Source organism: Clinocottus analis, unplaced genomic scaffold (genome assembly GCF_023055335.1).
Source record: "Clinocottus analis isolate CAN_PGR_092001 unplaced genomic scaffold, fCliAna1.0.p SCAF_6, whole genome shotgun sequence".
NCBI classification, from domain to species: Eukaryota; Metazoa; Chordata; class Actinopteri; order Perciformes; family Cottidae; genus Clinocottus; species Clinocottus analis.
The window spans coordinates 11,356,991-11,379,489 of record NW_027176218.1 but is presented as its reverse complement, the minus strand read 5'-3'; the positions used below and the strand labels follow the sequence as shown (position 1 = coordinate 11,379,489).

The window sequence follows — 22,499 nt, the reverse complement described above, 5'->3', positions numbered from 1 at the left end:
ACACTTTTAAATTAGGTTGTGTTTATTATTCTGTAATTAGCATGAAAGTTGGATTGTATTTATCTAATTTGTGAAAAGAATCCTATATAGGTCGGTTGTCTTTCAACGCACCGTTCCAGGACGGGGATACGGTATCCTCCCCTCATATTCTACCCATCGGTGGTCGGGCCCCTCCTTGTGTGCGTAAGGTCCATTAAACACAGCCCTTATGTCCGCCATGCTGTACACGCACACTGCGGAGCCACGGAAAATTGAGCTGAGAGGAAAGAGGAAATAACAGACCGGGTTAAGGCTACAGAAGACAAGGAGAGTGTTGATGATAGTGTGATAAACTCTGCACCTACCTGGAGGTGGTGAAGACTGCGTACACTTTGGGGTTTTTGTCATCTCTGGTAGGGAGCAGAAATATGTCCTCTATAAGAAAGAGAGGAACCAACATGGAGTTTTTATTTATTTATATAACTTTAACTTAGAAGGTGGACTCTGGAAGATAATACTTTATGTTTATTTGCCCTTATTGTCACCATTTATTCACAAAATCGCTTACGGAGCTCATCGAAGTGTGTGTCCACTCCGTCTGGTCCAGGGATCGAACACACAAGTCGGCTTTTGAGAAAGGTGGTCCATTTATTGGTCAGGCTCCTTAGCCCACCCACATCATTCTGAAACACAACCACATACACTGTAGCACAACCAGGCAGCATGGTGCAGCTGTCCAACATGACCAAAGGACAACCATAATTAATAAATACACACTTTGCACTTAACCACAATCCCACTGTAATCTATCTAATGGATTTAAACACAGAGACGACACACAGCACCGCAGCCCGACTCAGATTTCCTGCACTAATTTGGAAAATAAATAGTCTAACCACATGCTTCTAGTATGTATCTGCTTATTTAACCAGCACAAAGGAGACCTTGTTGTTAGTGTAATGACAGTCTGAAGTAATTGAAAGAGAGGAAAATAAAGAGAGACGACGGAGAGACATCAAAGGAGAAGTGCAGCGTGTTTGAAGAGAGTACTAAAATCAAGTGAGGCTGTAGACTGATAATGCATGTTGTATCTTAGCATATGAATTGCTGTTTTAAGTAGCAACCTTTGAATAAGGTATGGTAAGAACATTCAAGTGCACCTCTTTGTATTGCATTGAAAACTTAAGAAATCCTCCCAATTAAAGTTGGCCAGTGTACTAACTCGTAGAAATAAAGTTAGGATTCAGCGCGAAGTGCCTTCGCTCCTTTCACATTCAGGGGAAAACACATTTACAAATAATGAAAGTAACGGAAAATTCAATGTACAAAAGAGACAGAAAGAAAAAATAAAGGCCTGTAATCCAGAGGAATCTCCTTCTAGTCTGTTTTACAGCTTACTCCCAAGTCATAAATAGGCTGAAAGCTTTTTTCCAAGAATGTAGCAATAGGCCTCTGAATGCTAATAGCAAACTGCTGTGTGGGTTGGTCCCATTTGGAATCACTAATGGTGCACTGTATAGTATACAAAAGGTCCCCAATTATGAATCTATTCGCCTCCAGTCAGCTGTGCAGTGCCATCCAAGCTTACAGTTGTTTTGACATTTCGTCAAATTTAATGGGTACTGAAACTTGATACAATTCTAAAATGTCTCGCAGCATCTAAGAATTGAACCTAGAGAACGTTTGTATTGGGTCCTGTTGGGTATGAATTCTTCTAGCATAGACCTTTAAATTGTTACTGTTAACTCCTGTTAAGGCTGGATGCTCTTACTATGAATTGCCTTGGACAAAAGCATCTGCTAAATAAACGATGTATGCAAACAATTAAGGGAAAAAAGTAACGCTGCAAAGACCTACATTGATCTCAGTGTCACAGTAGGCAGCAGCAATAGGGATGCTTTGTCAGCAGAGCACAAAGGGGATGAAACCACAATTTACTGCCAAGGATAGACTCTTTCAGATGACTACAAAACAACAAAAGCCTCCTCCTAAGGGACATAAAACACTTTTGCAGAGGCTGACTCAAAGATCCTTATCCGATCAGAGGGCTGTATGTTATGACTCCCCTACACTCTGTAAGAGGTTTTGCACTCCTACTGTATTTCTCTATAGTCCCACAGTGTTGCACCTACTCTGTCTTCCAAGCTCAATTTATTTACTTGGGGTTTTCCTCTTTCCTCCCTACCTGTCTACCTGCAGTATAACGTCACACTTTCGACACCTCTCTCGTGTAATAACTAACCTGGCACACACGAGCCACTCGGGACAGGATGCTCTTGTTGTTCCCTTCCCACGACACCTCGCGGAAGAAGAAGTATATCTTGTCATCATCTGGATTGTAGGTGTCAGCAATAGGATGAGCAGATATAAACCTGGCCTCTGAAGACACAGAGAGTAAAGAGAGAGAGGGGAGAGTGTTAAAAACAGTCATGTAATGGATTTGCCATGAGCTGTAGCCATTAACACTACACTTATCACATGTGTATTTACACTCTTGCTATATACAGAAAGAAACTGTAATAAATCAAACCTATTTACAAAGCTTAAGCTTGGGCTGCAAACAAACCCTCAACTTGTCGTATAGTTTGATACATGGACTAGAACAGTGACGACCAAGATATTTAGGTTAGTTTAAAAACAGTTGTGTTTACTTTTCAGCCCGTCTAGCAGTATCTGTTAAGCAGCAGTGTGGCATAGAGATCATCATGAACTGAAACACCCAGGCTTAAATATCTACCCTGATCATGCGTCCTCAGTATTTGAAACAGTTATCAAGTAAAAGTAGTTGATTGTGGGCAGCGGGCCAAGCTGTAAGCACACACCATTGACATATTACCACCTTATAAAATGTAATATGTTGTTCATTAACACATCGAGCAGACACAGAGCAACATAAGCATTATTTAAAATTGTGTTTTTGGAAACACAAAATAAATATAAGGCCAATAACAACTCTGTGTCTTGGTCTCTGCCAACAACAAGGGGAAAATGTGTAGCTCTTTGCTGGACAGGTACTACACAGTGGGTTTATCACAATTCTGATAATTAGGTTGATTAAAGCGTTTTGCAGTGAACAATAAAAGTTAAGTTGTCGTAAAACTTAAACAAGAAGCTGAAAGATAATATAACACAGCTGAGGGGAACTACAGAGTTAGGACAGGTTTCATGTTACATAGGGTCGTTCGTATTTATTATTGCGGCTTTAAATGACAAGACAAGAAAAACAAGGATGATTAAATACTGCACGTGATGCTGTGGGGAAAGGAAAGGATCAACAACATGTTGCCATCAGTGTCCTGATTCAGGCGGGAACTAGTCCAAAGGCTTACAGTTAGGGTTGCAGTGACATTACATCAACATTAGCTCAACCCCTTGAAGCAGAGCCAACCACCAGAGGGTGATTCCCCAACTGGAACAGCTTAATGCACGACTGCGAACACACTCGACAGAAGGTAATTGTTCATCCTGCAGCCCTGGAAAGATGTTTCACAGGCTCAGAGGAACAGCAGCACTGCAAGATGTGCTCTTTTTTTTTAATGCCCGCACCAACACATGCCGTATATACACACTTAGAGAGCGAGCGAGAGCGAGAGAGAGAGAGGATTTAGATCGCAATGACAACAGTTGATACACAAAAACCCATCAGTGTCTGTAAAACACTGGAGATGTATACATTGAGAGGTGACTCCCTCCTCAGTGACGACGATGTGTGCCTATGTGTGTGTGTGTGTGTGTGTGTGTGTATGCAGCTATGTGGTTGTGTAACTAAGAACGTGAATTTTGTGGCACACTGTAAATTCCCCTGTAGGTGTGGTCCCCGTTCAGCTATGGCATTCATATAAAAGTTCCAGCTAAATGAATAAGTGGGCTGTTTCCTCCACACTGGAATGTCAATAACCATCTTGAAGGCACAGAGAGGCTCTTTGTATCAGTAGAGAGCCTGGAAGTTTGGAAAAAAAAGCAATAATACGGTTTGAGAGCTCATATAATATAACAGCGTGCTAATATGGATATGTTCAACCATGTGTGTACCATTGATCCAGTATTCTTCAGACATGTCTGTGCGTATGTAGTGCTGGTCAGGTGGAGGGCCAAGGGAGCGTGTGAACGTCGTGTCCTTGCCCAGGAAATCTGATGATGTGCCCGCATAAAGGTACTGATCTGGAACAATTACAGATACAGGTTAATCCATATTTACTTTCAAATATGCAGATAATAAATCAGTACATGGAGACCATTTGTATACATATAATTACAAGTAAAATAGTCATTCAACATGTGCAACATAACCATTTCATGATTTACATTACTATTTAGCTTTTACCCTTCCATGGCAGAGGCGGACTGGCCATAGGGGATAACGAGGAAATCCCCGGTAGGCCGACGGGATTGGGGCCGGCCCACCACAATCACCAAGCGGCGCTCCCTCTGACATCGGAGACCCGACTACATTCTGTGCTTTTACATAATACTTTAAATTTACCCAAAACCAAAAGTCAACCAATCACTGACTGAGTTTTATACTACTCGCAATCTGTAGTCACACTCATGGTTTGGATGTTGCTTGCAGGTTTCCAGAACTTTTTGGCCATTTTAGGACATTCTGCCTTGATTTTATTCTATATCACCGGCACTCCACCAGAGTTGAAATGTACATTTAAGTTTCATTTTTGGGGTCACAATATCGCGTAGCCTCTTGACACATGTCAAGAGTAAAGGCTTGTTCATGCTTCTGCGTCAGGTCGACGGCATGGCGGTGAATTGCAGAGCAACGCGGTCCCTCGACTCAGAACTTTGAATGCTCAACGACGGCGTCACGTCGACGGCGTAGGTACGGCGTCGACGTGACGGCGAAGCATGAACTAGGCTTAAGAGGCTCAGACGGATGTTTCCGGTCCTTTTTTTATTTTTAAAAAGTGCATTCTTTCTGTGCAGCCCAGTTCAAGGGGACGCTAAAAAACGCCTTGCTCTGCGAGCGAGTGACACAATATTACTTTTTTTTCCCAGTCCGCCGCTGTTCCATGGGCTTATTACAATAAACACAATATACAAAAACACAGACTGAAGAACATTTCATTTTTTTTTGCATGCTTTCATTTTTTTTTTTATGTACTCAAACAACTGAGTGGAGACTTGAGGAAAAACATAATTAATTCCTGGGTAAATAGTGCTGTGCAGCAATACAATTCTGGTGCACAAAAAATTAAGGCAAGCAGAGGACTGCCAGAGTGTTTTGTGATGATTTGTGATTACCTGTGAGGACTGAGGTGAATGGCTGCAGGGGATCAAAAGGACATTTCAACCTGCCAGACTCCACTGTGCTAGACAGCAGTTGGAACACACCATCCTGAGAGACGATTATGATTGTAACGTTAAACTTTCAAAAAGTTAAATGCAACTCCTGAACTTGTGCCAGCTATCTGGCTGAGATGCACTCATGTCTACTGTACCTCTCTGTGGCCAGTGACTTCAATGAAAGCACAGTTGGGGTGGAAGGATCCCGTCCCACAGGCATAGAGATGTGTCCGGTTGTAGTTGTGGAGGACCCTTACAAAGTTAGCACACTCCAACTACGACATGCATGGGCATAAAAAGAGCAGAGATTAACTATTATATTAAACTGTATATGATAACACATAATAGTGTACAAATAGACTTCAGAGATCAAGACGTGACTTTGTTTAGAAGAACTTACATTTGCATTTTTGCCGGCCAGTTTGCACATTTCCATTCTGTCTCTGGAAGCAGGCCAGTGAATCTAATGGCAGATAAATAAAAGGAGAAAAACATCACATCATATTAGGTAGTATACCAGTCACAACCTTCCTGTTTAGCATCTCTACACTGGCTACTTGTGCACTTTAGAGTGGAATATACAACTGAGTAAGCTCCTGACCCCCCCCACCCCCACCACCACATCCCCTCCACCCATTTACCCCCTCACCCCACCCCAACCTAATATGAGTTCCTCCTGAATGTCCTTTTAATGGCTTTAATTTTAATTTCAGAGTTCAGGCAAGCCAGTTCTACATTCTCTATCAAATCCCATTTAGAAACACAGTAATAACTACCATAATTATTTTACATTTCTGTTCAACCCTTCACTTTTTTTGTTATTTCCATCCCATTTTCTATTTCACCTTTTGGTCTATACATTATCAGTATTATATTGAACACTCTTTGTATAAATCAAAAGAGCGTAGCAAAAGTGGAGCTCCTTTCCTCTCTGAATTATTGTTGATTATTGGATTATTGAACTCAGTTGTACAATACTTAACACCTCAAGGTGCTGATATGAGCAAACAATGGATGCACAACATCCAGTGTGCCTTCAATGTAGCCCACCATGTCCACACATGTGTTATAACAGGCTTATGTGCTTAGCGTGTTACCTCCCCTAAATCCTACCAAGGAGAGCTATCGCCAAACTTATTCATGGGTCCACACAGCCTGAATACACTTGAAAACACAATATCAAAACATCTCATGATCCCAAATCATTGCATGCCGCTGAGGAACTCATACAGAAGAACAGTGTTACAACGTGACGTGTTGACTGAGTACGGTGTGAGGCCTGTGAAGGCCTTCAATTGCTTTTGAAAGCCAGAATATGAAGTGGCCTTGTTTTACCACAAGTTACCGGGATATTTAAAGACTGTGGTCAAAAGTTTACAACATAGCAGCTATCTCCTGCATATCAAAAAAAAAGAAACAACTGGAATGTTTGCTAGCAGAGAATTTGTTTGTGTTTTAGTGCCTAAGGGTCACTTTGAGGATTGCTTCTTCATTAACTGAAACACAAAGACTTTTTTTAGATTATAGTCACTGTCAAGGGCTGATCCCAGAGGACAGATAGATTGGGACTTTTGGTGCATATCTCTTGGCATCAGTATCAATAACCAGAGAAGCAACAAAAAGGCAACACTTAGAGAGTTAAAACAACCAGATAAAAATCAAATATACACACAGTCTCAGCTGCATAAACACACACTCACATCTACAAACTTTAACATATGGCATCCGTCCAAATGCATTTATGTGTTTGTGTAAGTGTGAGCGTGAGCGTGCATAGCAGTATGTCCATATACACACACTTGTGTGTGTGTGTGTGTGTGTGTGTGTGTGTGTGTGTGTGTGTGTGCCCTCCACCCTGATGACCCTGACCTCTCCTGACAGACAGTTTCAGACCGCTGTTGACTGAGAGGTAAGCTCTTCTCTAAAACAATACACGGCTGAGTTCATTTCAGCTCAGCAACACAGTAATGGAAAAAAAAATACCTTACATCACCTCAATTAATGGCAAGACAGGTATACGTGTCATGAGCTGAAGCATGGGCTGTCTCTGTAATAACTAGCTGCTCACAGCAAATAAGAAACATTATTAGAATGTCTCAAGGGACTCTAAGCACATGTCTGGATGTCTGCAGGGTGGGTCATTTACTGTGTGGAGGAGAAGCTCCATCTCTTGTTCAAACTTGAATTTCTTGCAACACAACCCTCCTGTCAGAGGATGGGAGGATTCTTAAATCTGCTGTAAACACTTTTATGTATATACCTAAACAAACTCAAGTATAGAAAATGGCCTGAACAACTACAAACTCAATAGTTGCTGTTTATTTACTGCACTCAAGTTTATCCTTTGCCTCATTTTACTGTGTGTATAATTTGCACATTCTTCAGTGCTCTTCACAGCATAGTGTACCTTTCTTGGGGCTCTGGCCAGATTGTCCGGGTCTAGCAGGTAGATGTGATCCCTGGCTCCCAACAAAAGACGACCTCTCTCCTCGTCCAGAAGCAGCGAGTGGGAGTGCAGGCCATCAGAGGGTCCCATAAACAGAGATATACTGCCAGCTTGCAGCAGTTCTGGCCCAAAGAGAGCAACAGACAGAGAGAGATAGAAGCAAAGAGATTTAAAAATCCACATAGTATTGAATGTATATATTGCATTACATGACATTACAAATGCATCATCGAGCATTGAATTATATTATGTATGAAAAGTTGTTTCAGAAGGATTACGCTGTCAAACTTAACTTATTCTCTTCAGTTCACACAAGCTGAAATCCCAAAGACAAGCACTGGGTTTCCTCTACTAGCAAGAAAAAAACGTGTCTTGGCTTGACTTGAAACTTGCCTAATCCTCAGTGGTTCAACACTTTAGCTACACATGCAGATAGAGAATAGATACAGTACCAAAACAGTACTTTAGTGGATAGATTATAAGATATCTTTCTTGAAGTATTTTCACAGCTACTGAATAGCCATGTGTATATCTCTCATCTTAAAAGGCAGCTCTTTAAAAGGAGGTGGCAGGTTCACTTATTCTAAAACTATCTGTCTCCATACCAGTACTTCCCTGACAAGACTTAATTTGCAGATAACTGAACATTTTCCTGAAACGTGAGCTGTGGCTGCACCATGGGTAACGTGAGATTAGAATGTGAGATGAGCAGTTGGAATACCTGTTGCTCACTCATTAGATTATGGTATAGTCTGCTGTTGACTTTTATATGAGTTATAGTGGTAGCATTTTATTAATGGCATAGAAAGAGTCCATATATACACTGTAAACTTGCTTTCTATTGTATACTGCTTGGGCAACAAGCTACTATTTCTGGAATCTTGTTGCACCAATTTCTTTCTCAGCTTAGCACTATGTCCTTGATCTCCTTGATCTGAGGAAATCTATTCTATCACCAGGCTCTTTTCAGTGTGCCAATATAGCAACATGCTTTGAATAAACACTGGCTCAATGTGGGGGAGTCCTGTGGGAGTCACTCTGAAAGGATTGACATTGTGATTACCCTCTCGGTGTGAAGGATTGGAGAGGTTACCAACCCTCAATATTTGAACTTCTCGGACCCCTCCACACCACGCAATCCTGCTTAATACCTCCTATTATACACAAGCTCACACAAGCAGCACCCCCACATGCTTATATCTCTCACCCCTACACTCACTCCAGCACCCAGCAGGCTAAACCTCACAGAGAGCTTAGGCCTGCTAGCCCTTGGCTACCGCTAATCTGCTCCGTAAACATGTAGCACTATGAGCCTACAGAAACAGCCTGCTTCGCTGTTGTCGCTTTGCATATTGCTCCACAACTTTCTTCAGAGAAGAGAACCATCATCCCCCTTAACAACTCCTGATTAGCTCCTCTACTGGAGCTCTGAGGCCCTCTCGTCCACACATTTATTTGAGTAAGAAATCAACCTGTTGGCTTGCTGGCAAACGTTTGAGGCTCTGCTGATCAACTGGATTTAAGCTCCATAACACTAAATTGTCACTAATAAAACTAACTAAACACAGGATTAGTGAGGGCATGCTATCAGCCGTATTAATGCTTTTTGTCTGAATGTTGTAGTAGTTAATATACTGTAAGAGCAAGAAGTGAAAAAAGATGCATTGCTGTAATGTTGCTGTATATATGAATCTACCATAACTACTGAGAGAAGTCACATCATTTAAGCATGAATTCAAACAATGTGCAATAAATGTACAAATACTGATCATTGTACTCTGAATATAAGATAACTGAGATTAGGCTGCTGTTTTCATGTTGCATGATCACATCCTCGAGCTACCATTATTAATATGCAGTGAATGATGTTCTGTCCACGGTTTCAGGAGAGCCAGTGTAAAGTCACAGTCAGTAATGTTAATAAGAACTAATACATAACAAACCAAGATGAGCTCAAGAACAGCCAGGTTCATCACAGACATGTGTTTTGATTCACTGCTACGTAAACACATACGTTCACTAAATTGAAGTTAGGTATTGAGAAAATACAAGAAGGAACAAGCCCTATAAAGTGTCTTTCTACTTTCAGTAGCAAAAGACACTTTTGCTACTTTTATATGACAATAAACTGTAGCTTTCAAGTAATACAGACCACATGACTGAGGACAGAAGACATGTGGTGTAACTTTGTCTTTGTCACATATTAAAAACAAAAGCATAACAACCATCTGAATGAGCAGCATATTAAAAGTATTTCAACCAGATGCTTTCACTTCTCATTTGGCAGAAGGCCACAATGTCTGTGTTGTGACTCTGCGCCAAACTTGAGATGTGTTTATCAGAGGGGACTTCATAAGAGTAGAAGGGAGTTGTTTTGGAGGTGTTCACTCAATCACAGATGATTTCACTTTGATCATTTCACCCTTCACTCATTATAGCCGGGCTTTCACAGGAGGGCGATGCAGTGTTTGAAGAGTGATCACTGCTGCTGGGTGGTGTTGCTTTTGAAGAGTGTGCACTGATGAGATGACGAGAAGTGTGCATGACGTGTGCACAGGGTCGGAGGAGCGTTTGTTTTTAATCTGAGGTCTGATGGCCACGTGAATGAACAATGAAGTTCGGTCAACTGTGCTCATAGTTAAGAGACACACCCTGACAGTATCAAGAAAAGCTTGGTATGGCCCCATTAAAATGCAGTCATATATGAAATGATGAACTGCTTTCTTTTTTTAATCAAAGGGTTTATTTGGAACAAACATAAAATGAGACAAACTATAGAGCTAAATACTTTCATAAGTGCTGAATAAACACTGTCCCTAGCAATTAGTATTCCTCCAGCTACTTAATATATTTATGTTGGACCAACAGGACATATCTTTTTCTAGCCATAGGGTAAGGAAGAATTGACCTGAAGAGAGCTTTTGGAGGTTGAAGTCAGAGTGAGTTTACTTTTAGGTCGCAGTGGGGATTCGATTTTATGGAGCTGACTGAAGTTCATTTGTGTGGATTCTTGGAGCTGATACATAGAATGAGGGATGGAGACTTTGAAGTTGAGTTTGCCCTGGAGTTTTGAACAGGTTTTAAGGGCAGCAATAATTCAGCTTTCCCCTAGTGGCAAAAAGCAAACAGTTGATGCAAAAACTAAACACATGGACGCAGAGCACATTGCAGGGACTGGCTAATATACACACGGCTGATTGAACGACAGTTTTACTATTGGCCAAGAGCATCAGTGTAAAATGTATGGACTGCAACAACATTGTATTTTAGTAACTGCAGGCTTCTGTAGTAGGGGCATATCAAGGAGAGGCTTAATAGATTGTGACCAAGGGACATTCTTGAGCCCATCAGACATGAAAAATCATGATGCGGGCTAATGGATCAGCAAGTGAATCTTACATCGCTCACTCAACTTGACAGTGTTGTTTCAAAGACCATGTACAGCATAGCTGAGTTAGGTTGTTAATAATCTCTCTTTTCACTTGTCTCTCTTGGCTGTTTGGACAAAGCCCCAAGAGTAATACTGTAGAGGAGACAAAATGTTACAGAGAGAGACAAAGACAATGCTACACAGGGTCTTTGAAGATGGCTGAAATGCTTACTTAAAGAAATGTGTGGAAAAGAATAAATAAATCAAGAGAATTATAGGTGAGAGTCCACAGATCCACAATAACTCCACCTAAATGCAAGTGCACTGATGACAAAGATTGTTGGCACAAGAACAAATATCCATAATGGCTTAAAACTACCCAATGATTCTGTACAACTTCAATATGTAACATATTACAATGGAAATACGTGAAAACAATACAATACAATAAAAAGACAAATTAACAATATCACTTACCTCTTTGGCTGAGTTTGACCCTAGGGACAGTTTGTTTGATGCTTGCTCCAAAAGGGAGGGTGGCCAAAAACATCAATCCCACTAATGTGACCACTTGATGGGATAGTACCTTAATCCTCTTCCCTTTGCAGCCATGATTACTGCCAGACATGCACTGCAGAGTGCCAACTTTATCCAGACTCTGATTTCCAGAGTCCCCTTTCGTCATGGTGTGTTGAGTGCTCTTGTCCCGCTTTCACTCTGTCCTTTTCTGCAAAACCTGGAGAAAGACGGGAGTAAAGAGTCAAGCTGGGGAGGAGCAATTATAAGTGTGTGTGTGTCCGTGTGTGTGTGTCATCTAACTTAGGGGCAGGATATGTACACATATTTCTGTTGTGACTATTCAGTCCTTTCACCATGGAGCCCTACAGGCATGTCCCCTCTCTTTACCCGCCCTACATCAGCTGTTGCCCGTCACTGGCTTGCCTTTTGTGTTGCCTATAAATCTGTTTGCCCAAAACAAAGGTCACACAAACAAAACAGTCTCATTGTACTATCTTTCACTCGGCCATGCCTCTTTCAGTTTCTCTCTCCCCTCTATCTTCGTTTGACTTGAATTACTAATTTAATTATTTAGCTAAATGCTACTTGCCATAAGTTTTAGCATTGGCTTATGACCCCATCAGCTCCTCCTTTATGTTCTGTAAAAAGAATTAACCACATCCTGTATGAGACTTCATAGTGCATTTAAGAGGTGTGTACCACACACATTTGTTCACACTCAATGGTAAGTGAGACATATGAGTGAGCAGTCATGGGAACCCTCGCTCTTTTTCTACCACTAATAAGCGAGGAGAACTAGAGTGATGTGTGGTAATTGAACACGGGACAAGTGAAATCAATGTGGCAAAAACAAGACATCGTGGGGTACTCTAATGTTTAAAACAATTTAAATCAGGAACTGTGGCAAGTTTAAAAAGTTACTTGAACTGACAAACATTTAGCTGGGATTGTAAAGTTTCCCCTTTGAATACATGTGTTGTTTGGTTGCTCTTTTCATTGATGCTGATTTGCATAGTCTTGCGCGTACGTGTGATGTACATAGAACTACACTCTTTCAAACATGCACATGGGATCATCACAATACAAAGGTTTTGAAGGGCACGCAACAAATGAGTCTGCAGAGAGAATTTTCTTTGCTTTCACTTTATAATGAGAAACAAGTAAGAAAGAAATTGGGAACTAAAATCCAATTAACTGCAGATTAACCACAGAGCAGTTTACAAATTGTGTCTGCAACTAGGAACTATAGCAAGGAACCAATATCCAAGTATTTATAGGTATCTAATCTATGAGTCTTCATTGTGATTACTTTTCTAATCGTTCCTTATTTACTCTTAACAAGGTGCAATTTGGCACATTTACACACATACTGGTGTGTTTGTGCCGCCTCAAGAAAAGTGCTGTATCGTAACCTCATGATAACCTCACCTTTAATCAGAATTGATTATTTAAGTGCCAAATAAATACAAACAGTGTTTTTAAAACAGCATCCCTGCAGATTCCACAGCCATCCAGCTACTAATTAACCAAGCAATCAATGAAGAAATGAATCAATGCATCAAGAGAATGCCTCCCCCACAGACATTATTGCAACATCTCCTTCATTACTTTCCTTCTACCCCCATCTCAGATAACACACATCCACCTGTCTAGTGATAACATAAACACTGTCAGCCTAAATTACATTCTGAAACCAAAGCATGTTGCTTCCGGTTGGAAGAACTGGACAAATAACTAGACAAGAGAAGATCACATTGTCTATGCGGCGCTTAGGAGAATATGTATATAAACTGACACTCTGAGAACATACATTCAATCCCACCTACATGCACAAATGTGCATGGCATGTTGGCAGACAAATACAAGCTGTAAAAGTACAATTAATTTATATTTCCAGTCCAGTGTTGACATCTGGTGTTTGAATTTTGAGTTCATCACGGAGAATTAGGCCATCTAAGCCCCCAACCCTCCTCCTTACTAACACACCCACACACACCCCCCATAGCTCTAAACTGAAGGGGATTAGACCCTGATAAACAGACTGCTGTTTACTTAAGATGACAAATTGATGCACCTTCACACCTTCAGGGTTAGAAATCCAGATATAGAGTGATGTGTGATGGATGGGCAATTTGCAAAGAGAGTGAGAAAGTGGGCAGGTTCAAATGCAGTCGTTGCACACTTTGTGAGTGACAGCGATAGTGCTGGCAGTGGGGCTCATCCTCCCTGCAGTATCTTCAGGGGAGCAATGACACGATGTCACCCATGTGGGTAGTGTTCGAGTAATGTATCTCTCTTTACCGCTTGAGTGCCTACATCTATCAGCAGTACAGGCCTGTGCAGCGCCCCTCGAGAAGAATAGGCCCAAAACAAAAGAGAAAGCTCGAGTGCTGGAAGAGAAGCATCATAAACTCTCCATCCAATGATGGGAAATTGTCACGCAATATAACAAGGAAGGACATATGCGTTGCCAGTCAGTCAATACTGTGAAAAATGTGAATAACAGAGATTAAATGAGACAGAGGGAGGAAAATGGTGACAGAGAGAGAGAGAGGTGTGAAAAAGAAGAAACAGACAGCTTGTGCCATGTGGGTTAAGCTAACACCTCTGTTTCCTGGCGGCTAGAGTCCCTGTTGTCTTTGGCGGCATGGCCAGCAAACGGTGCAGGGGGTGATGGGAAACAATCTTGATGGTAATGTTGACAGATTTAAAAGTTACAGCAGCCAATTATGGGGCTGCTGGCTTATGATCTCTAAACATATATAGTATCTTATAGATGTCACCTCCTCAATCAAATTGAGCAATCTGTTTGGTTTGGGGCTCAACATCAAACAAATAGAGTGATTATGTGACATGAAACAACCATCCACCAGCAGCCATTGATTAATGAGGATCCAAAATCTATTATTAAGACGCTATGGAAGAAATGTGAAGTAATATTCTTAGCATAAGTTGTCAGCAGACATGGAGCAGATGGGGAAGAAGTGCTCTGGCCATGGGCATTCTCACACAGAGACCACCCCTAATGAGGCATTTAGCAACACCCAGGTGCCCTGTAGAGAACACTACTATCAAGCCCCTCCATCTCCACAGGACAGAGTGCATTAGCACAGCTATTTGTCTATATTCCCTGACCACAGGCAATGACCTGGCAGAACAACATAGGTAATCGTTTCTAGCTCTCAGACATTGCTTGTTTTTCTTGGCAACAGTCAATCATCTTTTTTTCAACCTTGTATTTAAGCAAGCATGTAACTCTCTTGTGAGTCTGTGTGAGTTCATGTCTCAAAGGAAAAATACAGGACAGCCACCAGGCCACACTGTTTGTGTTTGCATTAAACATAAACTACAAAGCATATATGTATCATTAACATTCATGTGGGCTATAACTCCAGGTATAGGCAGCTTAAAGAAGGAAACACAAAACTCTTCAAATACAGACCTTCTCTAAAAAGGTCTTGCCACTATAATACACGGTGCATTTTATTTCCATAAAGGGGCTTCTGGAAACAAAGTAAAGTATCGCTGTCAGCTCTGTCTCCAAAGTCTGCTAAAAAAAAAATAGTAATATTGATCTGAAGGGTTAATGTCTTCTCACCCGTTTAAACTATTTTGCCATAATAAGGTTAACACATCACACACATAGTGCAGGTCTCATAGTGTTCAACTGTATGCTGAAAATTAAATATGAAGGTAAATATGAAACGTGATACTTCGGCAATGTGAGATTATTATGAACTGATTTAAAAAACCTCAACCTACACATACTATTGCACAAAAGCTTTTTGGCAACTTACTAACATTTTGTTCCTGTATTTTGTTTACTCAAGTCATAAAGTAAACATCAAGGTGCAAGCTGGGATTTATGTGAGATAAAACCAAAAACATTACCCAATGTATCTGAGTGGAACACCATATCTATCAGCACAGCATATATATCTCCTGGGAAATTACATATCACTCATGAAACTGAATGCAAAATAAAATTGCCAAAATATCCCCTTCTGCACAAAATGTTATCATCCAAACAGGGGGATAGAGATGGCGATGGGCTTTGAAGTTGAAAATGCAGCAGTAAATCAGCCCTAAATAGTGGATGTATGCATAATACAAAATATGTTAGGTAAGGATATGTAATACCTCTCCATGGACAAGAACATTTGATCCCTTGCCATCAAGAAAGTCGGTATTTCCTGCATCTACTAATGAATCCTATAAATCAGAAATTCCACATGCTGCCTTATTACAGATTGCCCCTCTCACACAACTAAACAGCTTTGACAGGTAACTCCTGTCAAAGCTGTTTAGATGTGGCCCAAGAGTGTTTGTGATAGTTGTTTAGAGTGAACCAGTCAGGCCCTGTCCTGCACACATTCACAACATTACAAACAGCAGACATCTCATGACAATCACACATTTCTCTATGCATGAAATCAGTGAAAGCCCAGACTAGACAACATTCCAGTGGAATCCTTCCATTTTTTTTCAAGAGTATGTCTGTGAACAAAAACCTGAGAAATGGATACAATTCCAACCCTGAGGTCCTGTCTGTCCACATAGTGTTCCTAACTAACTTATTATCTAAAAAACTGCCAACTGTTGGTTAGAGAATCAAAAACACACAATAAACATATTAGTGTTTGTGCTGCCTTTGTTAAAGACTTGTTTTATATTTAACGTTGTCGTTTTAATCCTCCAATCTATCGATGGAAGACCCAGAGTTTTGAGACAGTGCCAGCTAAGGTCTGCTATCACACCAAGGTGAAAGGAAAGTTGGAAGAGCGGGAGAGGAAAGTGATACCTGATCTATGGTTTAACTCCTTTTTATAGAGGAAAAAAAAAACATAACGTGGAAAACAAAGTTGAGAGGCTATTCCAAACAGATAAAGCAACCATGTAACTGAGACAACAGCATTGAAGTAAATTGCCGATAGGTTTGTTGATAAGGGACAACAAAACAAGTATTTCTACACATGCTGAACAGGACATGACCCTGACATGACCCCGACGTGCAACTCTGAATGGATGAGTGTCTGCATGTATGAACATATGTGTGCGTGTAAGCTTATACCATCCCGAGGTAGGCAGATGGGAGCAACAGGGCATGGAAACGGTGAGTGACAGTTGTAAGTGCTCCACTTGTCTCCAGAGGGCCTGAGGATACAAGGTTTCACTCCTGAAGGCCTAAGGATACAAGGGTTCACCCATGTACGCTATGCAACAGCTCCTCTCAAGAGCATTACTGTCTTCTACAAATGTGCGAAGTAACCAAGTAATTAGTTGTTCTTTCTCAGTCCGAGGAAGGCTTTTGTTAAGCAATTATCCCCACAGCAGCTCCAGCATAGTTCAGTAGAGACAGAAGAAACACGGAGGCCAGAGCTGCAGGGCAGGCACACCCAGCCGGGCCGTCTGTCTGCAAGTCATTGGCACCTAGCCGTTGTAGACTCTCTAACATCGCTGCTGCAGTAAAGGTGCCTTAACTGCTTTGTCTGTGTGCGCTGAAGGATTCTGGAAACATGACCATACAAGGCTAAGCTAGTGTACAGCATTACAAGTATGTTTTAAGAAAGCTTTCCATCCAAAACTTGTGAGGTTTTGAGAAAGAACTCTTTCCGTTTTTCATCACTGTCCAGCAAAAAGCCTCGGTGTGACTGGCATGACATTGTCACAGAGCGCAGGAATGGTGCGGTCGGCCATTCAAAACACAGCTGAATATTGTTGCTGTGATTTTCAGGGTAATGTTGGATCAGACCATACAAGAAATACAGAACAGGAGTCTCATGGTTAGCACAGCATGGGTTTAAAGTGATACAATGAACAAAGGAACCCACATACACCACCAAAAACCCTTCAACTAGACTCACATCATGACTTATTATGAAATCCAAACCATACCATAGCTCTTACAGAAATAAGTTCAAGTATGCTGTCACTTTTCAAAAGTGCCTTTAGAGTTTTCAAAGATAACTTGCATACATATTCAGGTTGTGATTTCAGCAGCAGTTCTTTGCCTGCCCCATCTGCAGTAGCTGCATTACGTATGCCTGACAGCCACCACTTCAGTGATGTAACGGTTGGACACTGTTTAAAGGAGAAAATCAGACAAGATTTTCTGAGTTGTCTTTCTGTGGCCCAGAGCAGAAATAATTAATTTTCCTCAGTCATGCTAATCGAAAGCCCTGAAACTCTGCCAGAGAAATCAATATCCACATAACTCCCATCTCTCTGCCTTCCATTCAATAGTTTATTTGCCTCCCTCACAAGCCCCCTACCCCCAACCCAAAGCGCCTTGTAGGGAGTTAGATAAACCTTCAGAAGCGCAGCAAGTGGAGAGTGGGTCCTTGAGAAGTTAGATATACAGGAGGCGAAACATAACATAAGTACCCTAAAGCCACATGACTCTTTTTCATTCCTTAATGCTGCACAGTAAACCACAAAAAAACACATGGCAGTGATCTGAGCTCCAGAAGTAAAGCAAGTTAGTTGAATAATGCACTCTCCACAATATTTGGGATTGTCAGTCACATTAAATTCACATTTCACAAGTTCACAAGTCACATTTCAGGAACACATTTGTCCTGCCAGATGAATAGTATACATTAAAATACTTGGGATTTAAACATTTCAAGCAATTTAAAACGATTGTATTTTCCTTACAGATTTATACACATTCTTCAAAGGATCATAACATTATCTTAATATCCCTTGTATTATGTGAAAAGTTAGTTGTCATGCTTTTAAACAAAGCTGTTCTGAGCTTCTTAAAAGTCAAAATACATAAGGCTTGACTTGAATTGTAGGAAATGTGGTAAGCTTAACGTTGGAAAAATGGTAGAAAATATCAAGATATTGAATACACATTAACGGTATAGCGAGTTGTGTACATCTAGAGAGTAAAAACAGTTGTGTCAAAAGCGCCGATATCATCTGGTCAACGTAAGTAAACTTGCGAGTCAATTCCAACAATACAACGACAATAGCTAAGTAAATAGCATGAACTGGAAAAAAAAAAAAAACCGACTTGTATGTCTCTCATCTTACCTGCGCAGTCAAATCCGAGTCTCACACGCAACACATGCCCACGCTGTGGACAGCAGCGTCACTCGCCTTAATTGCCTGAAGCACAGTGAAAAGTAACCTAAAGTATACACACGTGCGCAACTTCGCCCCGACTCAAAGAGAAGTGGAGGAATCAACTGATACTTCCCCCAAATACTTCCACTCCCCTTAATTGTGGTCAAACACACACTCCTCGCGCTCTTGAACTCTCGGTGCACTCTGCGTGTGCGTTGGATGGCTGGTTGCTCTGTGGCAGTTCGCCTCGGGAAAGACAGACAGACGGTAAACTCCCAATTATGCTGCTGCTGCTGCTGCTGCAGAGGGGAGGGGCCCTCAGCATCTGCACAGCAGCCAGGAGACTATTCTCAGATGTTATAAACGAGAGCAAAGGTAGTATTGTATTGATATGCATATAATCTATTACAGTACAATGGAGTATTCTATATATATATATATATATATATATATATATATATATATATATATATATATATATATATTATCATTATTATTTAATGAAAAAGGCAAAAAGAAGTGTCATACTGGAGGGATTTCCTCAAACTGGGAACCCAAAAGTTGCCCTAATGCTGTATAACTGATTCACAAAGCAGCTTTAATCCATTCATTACAGCTATAGCTTGTCATTATACAGTTTAAGATTAAAGAGCTGATTGATTTGAGGTGCACTATAATAAGTATACAAATGTAATGTTGTTGGGTGGAGGGTCAAATGGCCTTTCATGACTTGTGTGCCATTTGTGATGCAAATGAATGTGATCATGACAATGTGTGACATGCTACTAAAATGATGTGATGAGTGATCCTCTGGGTTTCCCTCAGCTGCTGGTGAGAGGAAAGAGCAGCTGTATTTGGGCTTCGCCAGCAGATCCTGATGGGATGCCTTGGCCTCGTGGCTTTGAAACAAGAGCGTGCAGTCAACCCTGGTTGATTTTTAAGTAAACATTTATTTCTTTGGCACTCTCATATATGTACACAAAGACATGAGTCAGTCCAAATCCACTTTGTTTCTTCTCCAGCAGCAGAAGTTGTGGAAGGTTCAGAACCAAGTACACACATAGGTCACATTCATTTAAGAGGAGGGCTGTAATGTTGGACTCAGAAAGTCATCAGATGTGACTGAGTCCCTAAGCGGATTAGGTTAAAGGTTAACGGGTTAAAACAGTTGTCCTCCCTGCTTGTTGGGAGGTTCAGTGTCAGGGTGTGCACTTCCTCAGGAAAACTGACACTCCCACACACACACACACACACACACACACGCACACACACACACACACACACACACACACACACACACACACACACACACACCACACGTACAAGTAAAGCCATTAGTGATGAGCACTATTGATGACAAATTTGTGTAAAGCACCACATGCTGTCAATGCCATCCCGCCCTATCCCTCCTGAGAGATCCCTCCTTCTCTCATCCCCCCTGTGTGTGTGTGTGTGTGTGTGTGTGTGTGTGTGTGTGTGTGTGTGTGTGTGTGTGTAGACCAATGTTCCACACAAAGAAAAGCAAAATTGTGAACATTATCAGTCTATAAGCCAAAGGGTGTACAGTTCTATCCTGACAAACAAAAGGAATACATTTTACAAGCTTCATAAACATATTAAACAATTAGCAAAATACAGTGTGCATACATACATATATATTTGTATCATGTTTGAAGTAGTGTTATGCCTGAGTCAAGATTAAATGAAAATTGCTCTTCCAATCCTTCGATCGCTTTCCCAGTCATATTGTGCACTCATTTATCAATAACAGGATAACAGGAAATGCGGGTCAGAGATGCATTGCTTCCCAGTTGGATTTAAACTGGCGATGTAGTGGTAAATATCTTAACCCCAAAGACAGTAGCAACCCAAAATTCCCAAATGTTGTTAAGTGACTCTTTGAAGCCCCTTTGACCATTTTTTTAAATGTTCCTCGTCTCAAAAAGAAGAGTGATGTTAACAGCAATGTGTGTCTTCTTCTTGCAAATCAATTGAAAAACTGTTTTTAATTAGTATAGGTGAAAAGGAATTTGGCAATGTTCCCAGAACAGCTTGCCAAGATGTTTAAAAATCAGGAGCAAAGACCGACGACCGCACAGCAGGCCCATTCGTCCAATTAGGGTGAGGAGACCGATAATAGATGTCCGAAGGTAGGGCTTAATTGTTGATCATCTATTGTTCAGCTGTCTTGAAGAGATATTTGTCCAACGCAAATGTCTGCTGAGCTTTGCAATACAAAGGAAAAGAGTATACAGCAGAGTAATTCTCATTATCGTTAAACATATTGTGTATGTTGTGTTGGTGTGTACCAACACATGCAAAGACATGCTGACACACATATTGTATGTGTTTTTTCCCACCACTTACAAAGTGGTAACTTGTTTTGTGCTTATTTCATCCCTGTGCCTTGATATATGGGATGTGAGTGAACAGAGGGGATTTGGCAATGCAAGACACCGTAAAGCAAACCAAAGAATAGCCCCATAATCCGCAGTCATTTCCACAATGTAGTTATCCCGTTAATCCTCCATTAAAGAGGATCAACTGTTCAGTCCGGATGAGGTGGGAAGCTGCAGAAATGTAAGATCAGCAGTTAGTGTTTTTTCATAAGAATATACCATCTTGGATGATGTTGATGATGCCCCCTTAGAATTGGGATGGTATTGCTGGTATTGTAAACAGAAGAAGATCAGGAGCAAAAATATGTTGTCTGAAGTCACGGAACAGCAAAATTGTCTCGACAAGGATGCAAAATCTCTTATTCTAAAGGATTAACGATTAACAAATTGGAAACACTTTTACTTGTACATTATGTGTTTGGGATATGTAAGTGGCCAATATATCACATCAGAGTGTTTGCTCCATATCCCCTGTCTCATCCTTTAAAGTTTTGTAAAAGCACTTAGCAGTTGGTAAAAGATTGAAGATTAAGTTATAGTCTCCAGTAGAGTGAAACGTTCTGAAATTAAATGAGGTGAGAGTGCAGTAATTCTTATAAACTTGGGCAATAATGTTCCATTAGTAGGTCCACAGTCTTAAATTGTTTAGAGAAGGAAACAGCTTTTCTTAGATGCTTGTGGTATTCATGTGGGAGAGGGCCCTGTGCACATTCACACACGTAGTGCATGTCAAGATACAGAATGCAGAGCAATCTGTGAGTAATTTCTAACAGCAATCGTGTAGATCTCCAGCGAGAAGGCAGCCGGCCAGGCTTGGTCACCCAGGGAGCCTCTACTCAATGTGGGACACACACGCATGCATGCAAGCCTCCAAGCTTTGGTGCCAATAGACTTGAACTGATTTTGACTTATCTTGATTACATGAGTTGCCATCAGTCTCCATGGGCTCTAACTTCAACTGGAGCAGAGCTAATTGTCAATGGTTCTTACTTATCAATGATTAAGGATAAGGATCATTAATTAGATCTCAACTAGACACGTCAACAAGCATGGAAGAACTGTGAGTATCCCCAGAAAAGGGCAGACTACAAAAACACACAAAGCATGAATGTTTATCAATATAAAACGAGGTGAATATATGTATTTTACTGGCTACCAGCAGTAAAAAAAAGTGGTACCTCATTGTCTCAGTCATGCATGACATCTCCAGCATATACACTCACACGTCTTCCTGAGCTTCTTTCTCACTGATTCCCCGATAGGTAATTATCTTAAATGTACCGTGCAAGTGATGAATCACAACATACAATAAAACTAAATAGGCAACATTTACACTGTTGTCAGCATACGTCCAGGTTATGGCTGTGTTGGGTTGGGATATCACATGAAGATTATGGCTGTCCCAATTACTTTGTAA

At 40.9% G+C, this 22,499-nt stretch overlaps 1 protein-coding gene across 1 annotated transcript in view; it reads right to left on the bottom strand.

Annotated features, from left to right (window-relative positions):
- sema3d (sema domain, immunoglobulin domain (Ig), short basic domain, secreted, (semaphorin) 3D) overlaps nt 1–18,903 on the bottom strand; it is a 28,219-nt gene extending 9,316 nt beyond the window's left edge. The window contains 11 exon segments of the mRNA XM_068602283.1: nt 112–256; nt 345–414; nt 548–662; nt 2,222–2,358; nt 4,012–4,140; nt 5,233–5,326; nt 5,430–5,549; nt 5,675–5,737; nt 7,682–7,842; nt 11,568–11,826; nt 18,651–18,903. Coding sequence (XP_068458384.1) covers nt 112–256; nt 345–414; nt 548–662; nt 2,222–2,358; nt 4,012–4,140; nt 5,233–5,326; nt 5,430–5,549; nt 5,675–5,737; nt 7,682–7,842; nt 11,568–11,775 — 1,242 coding nt within the window. The 5' untranslated portion in view covers nt 11,776–11,826; nt 18,651–18,903.
- Between the last annotated feature and the right edge of the window lie 3,596 nt (nt 18,904–22,499).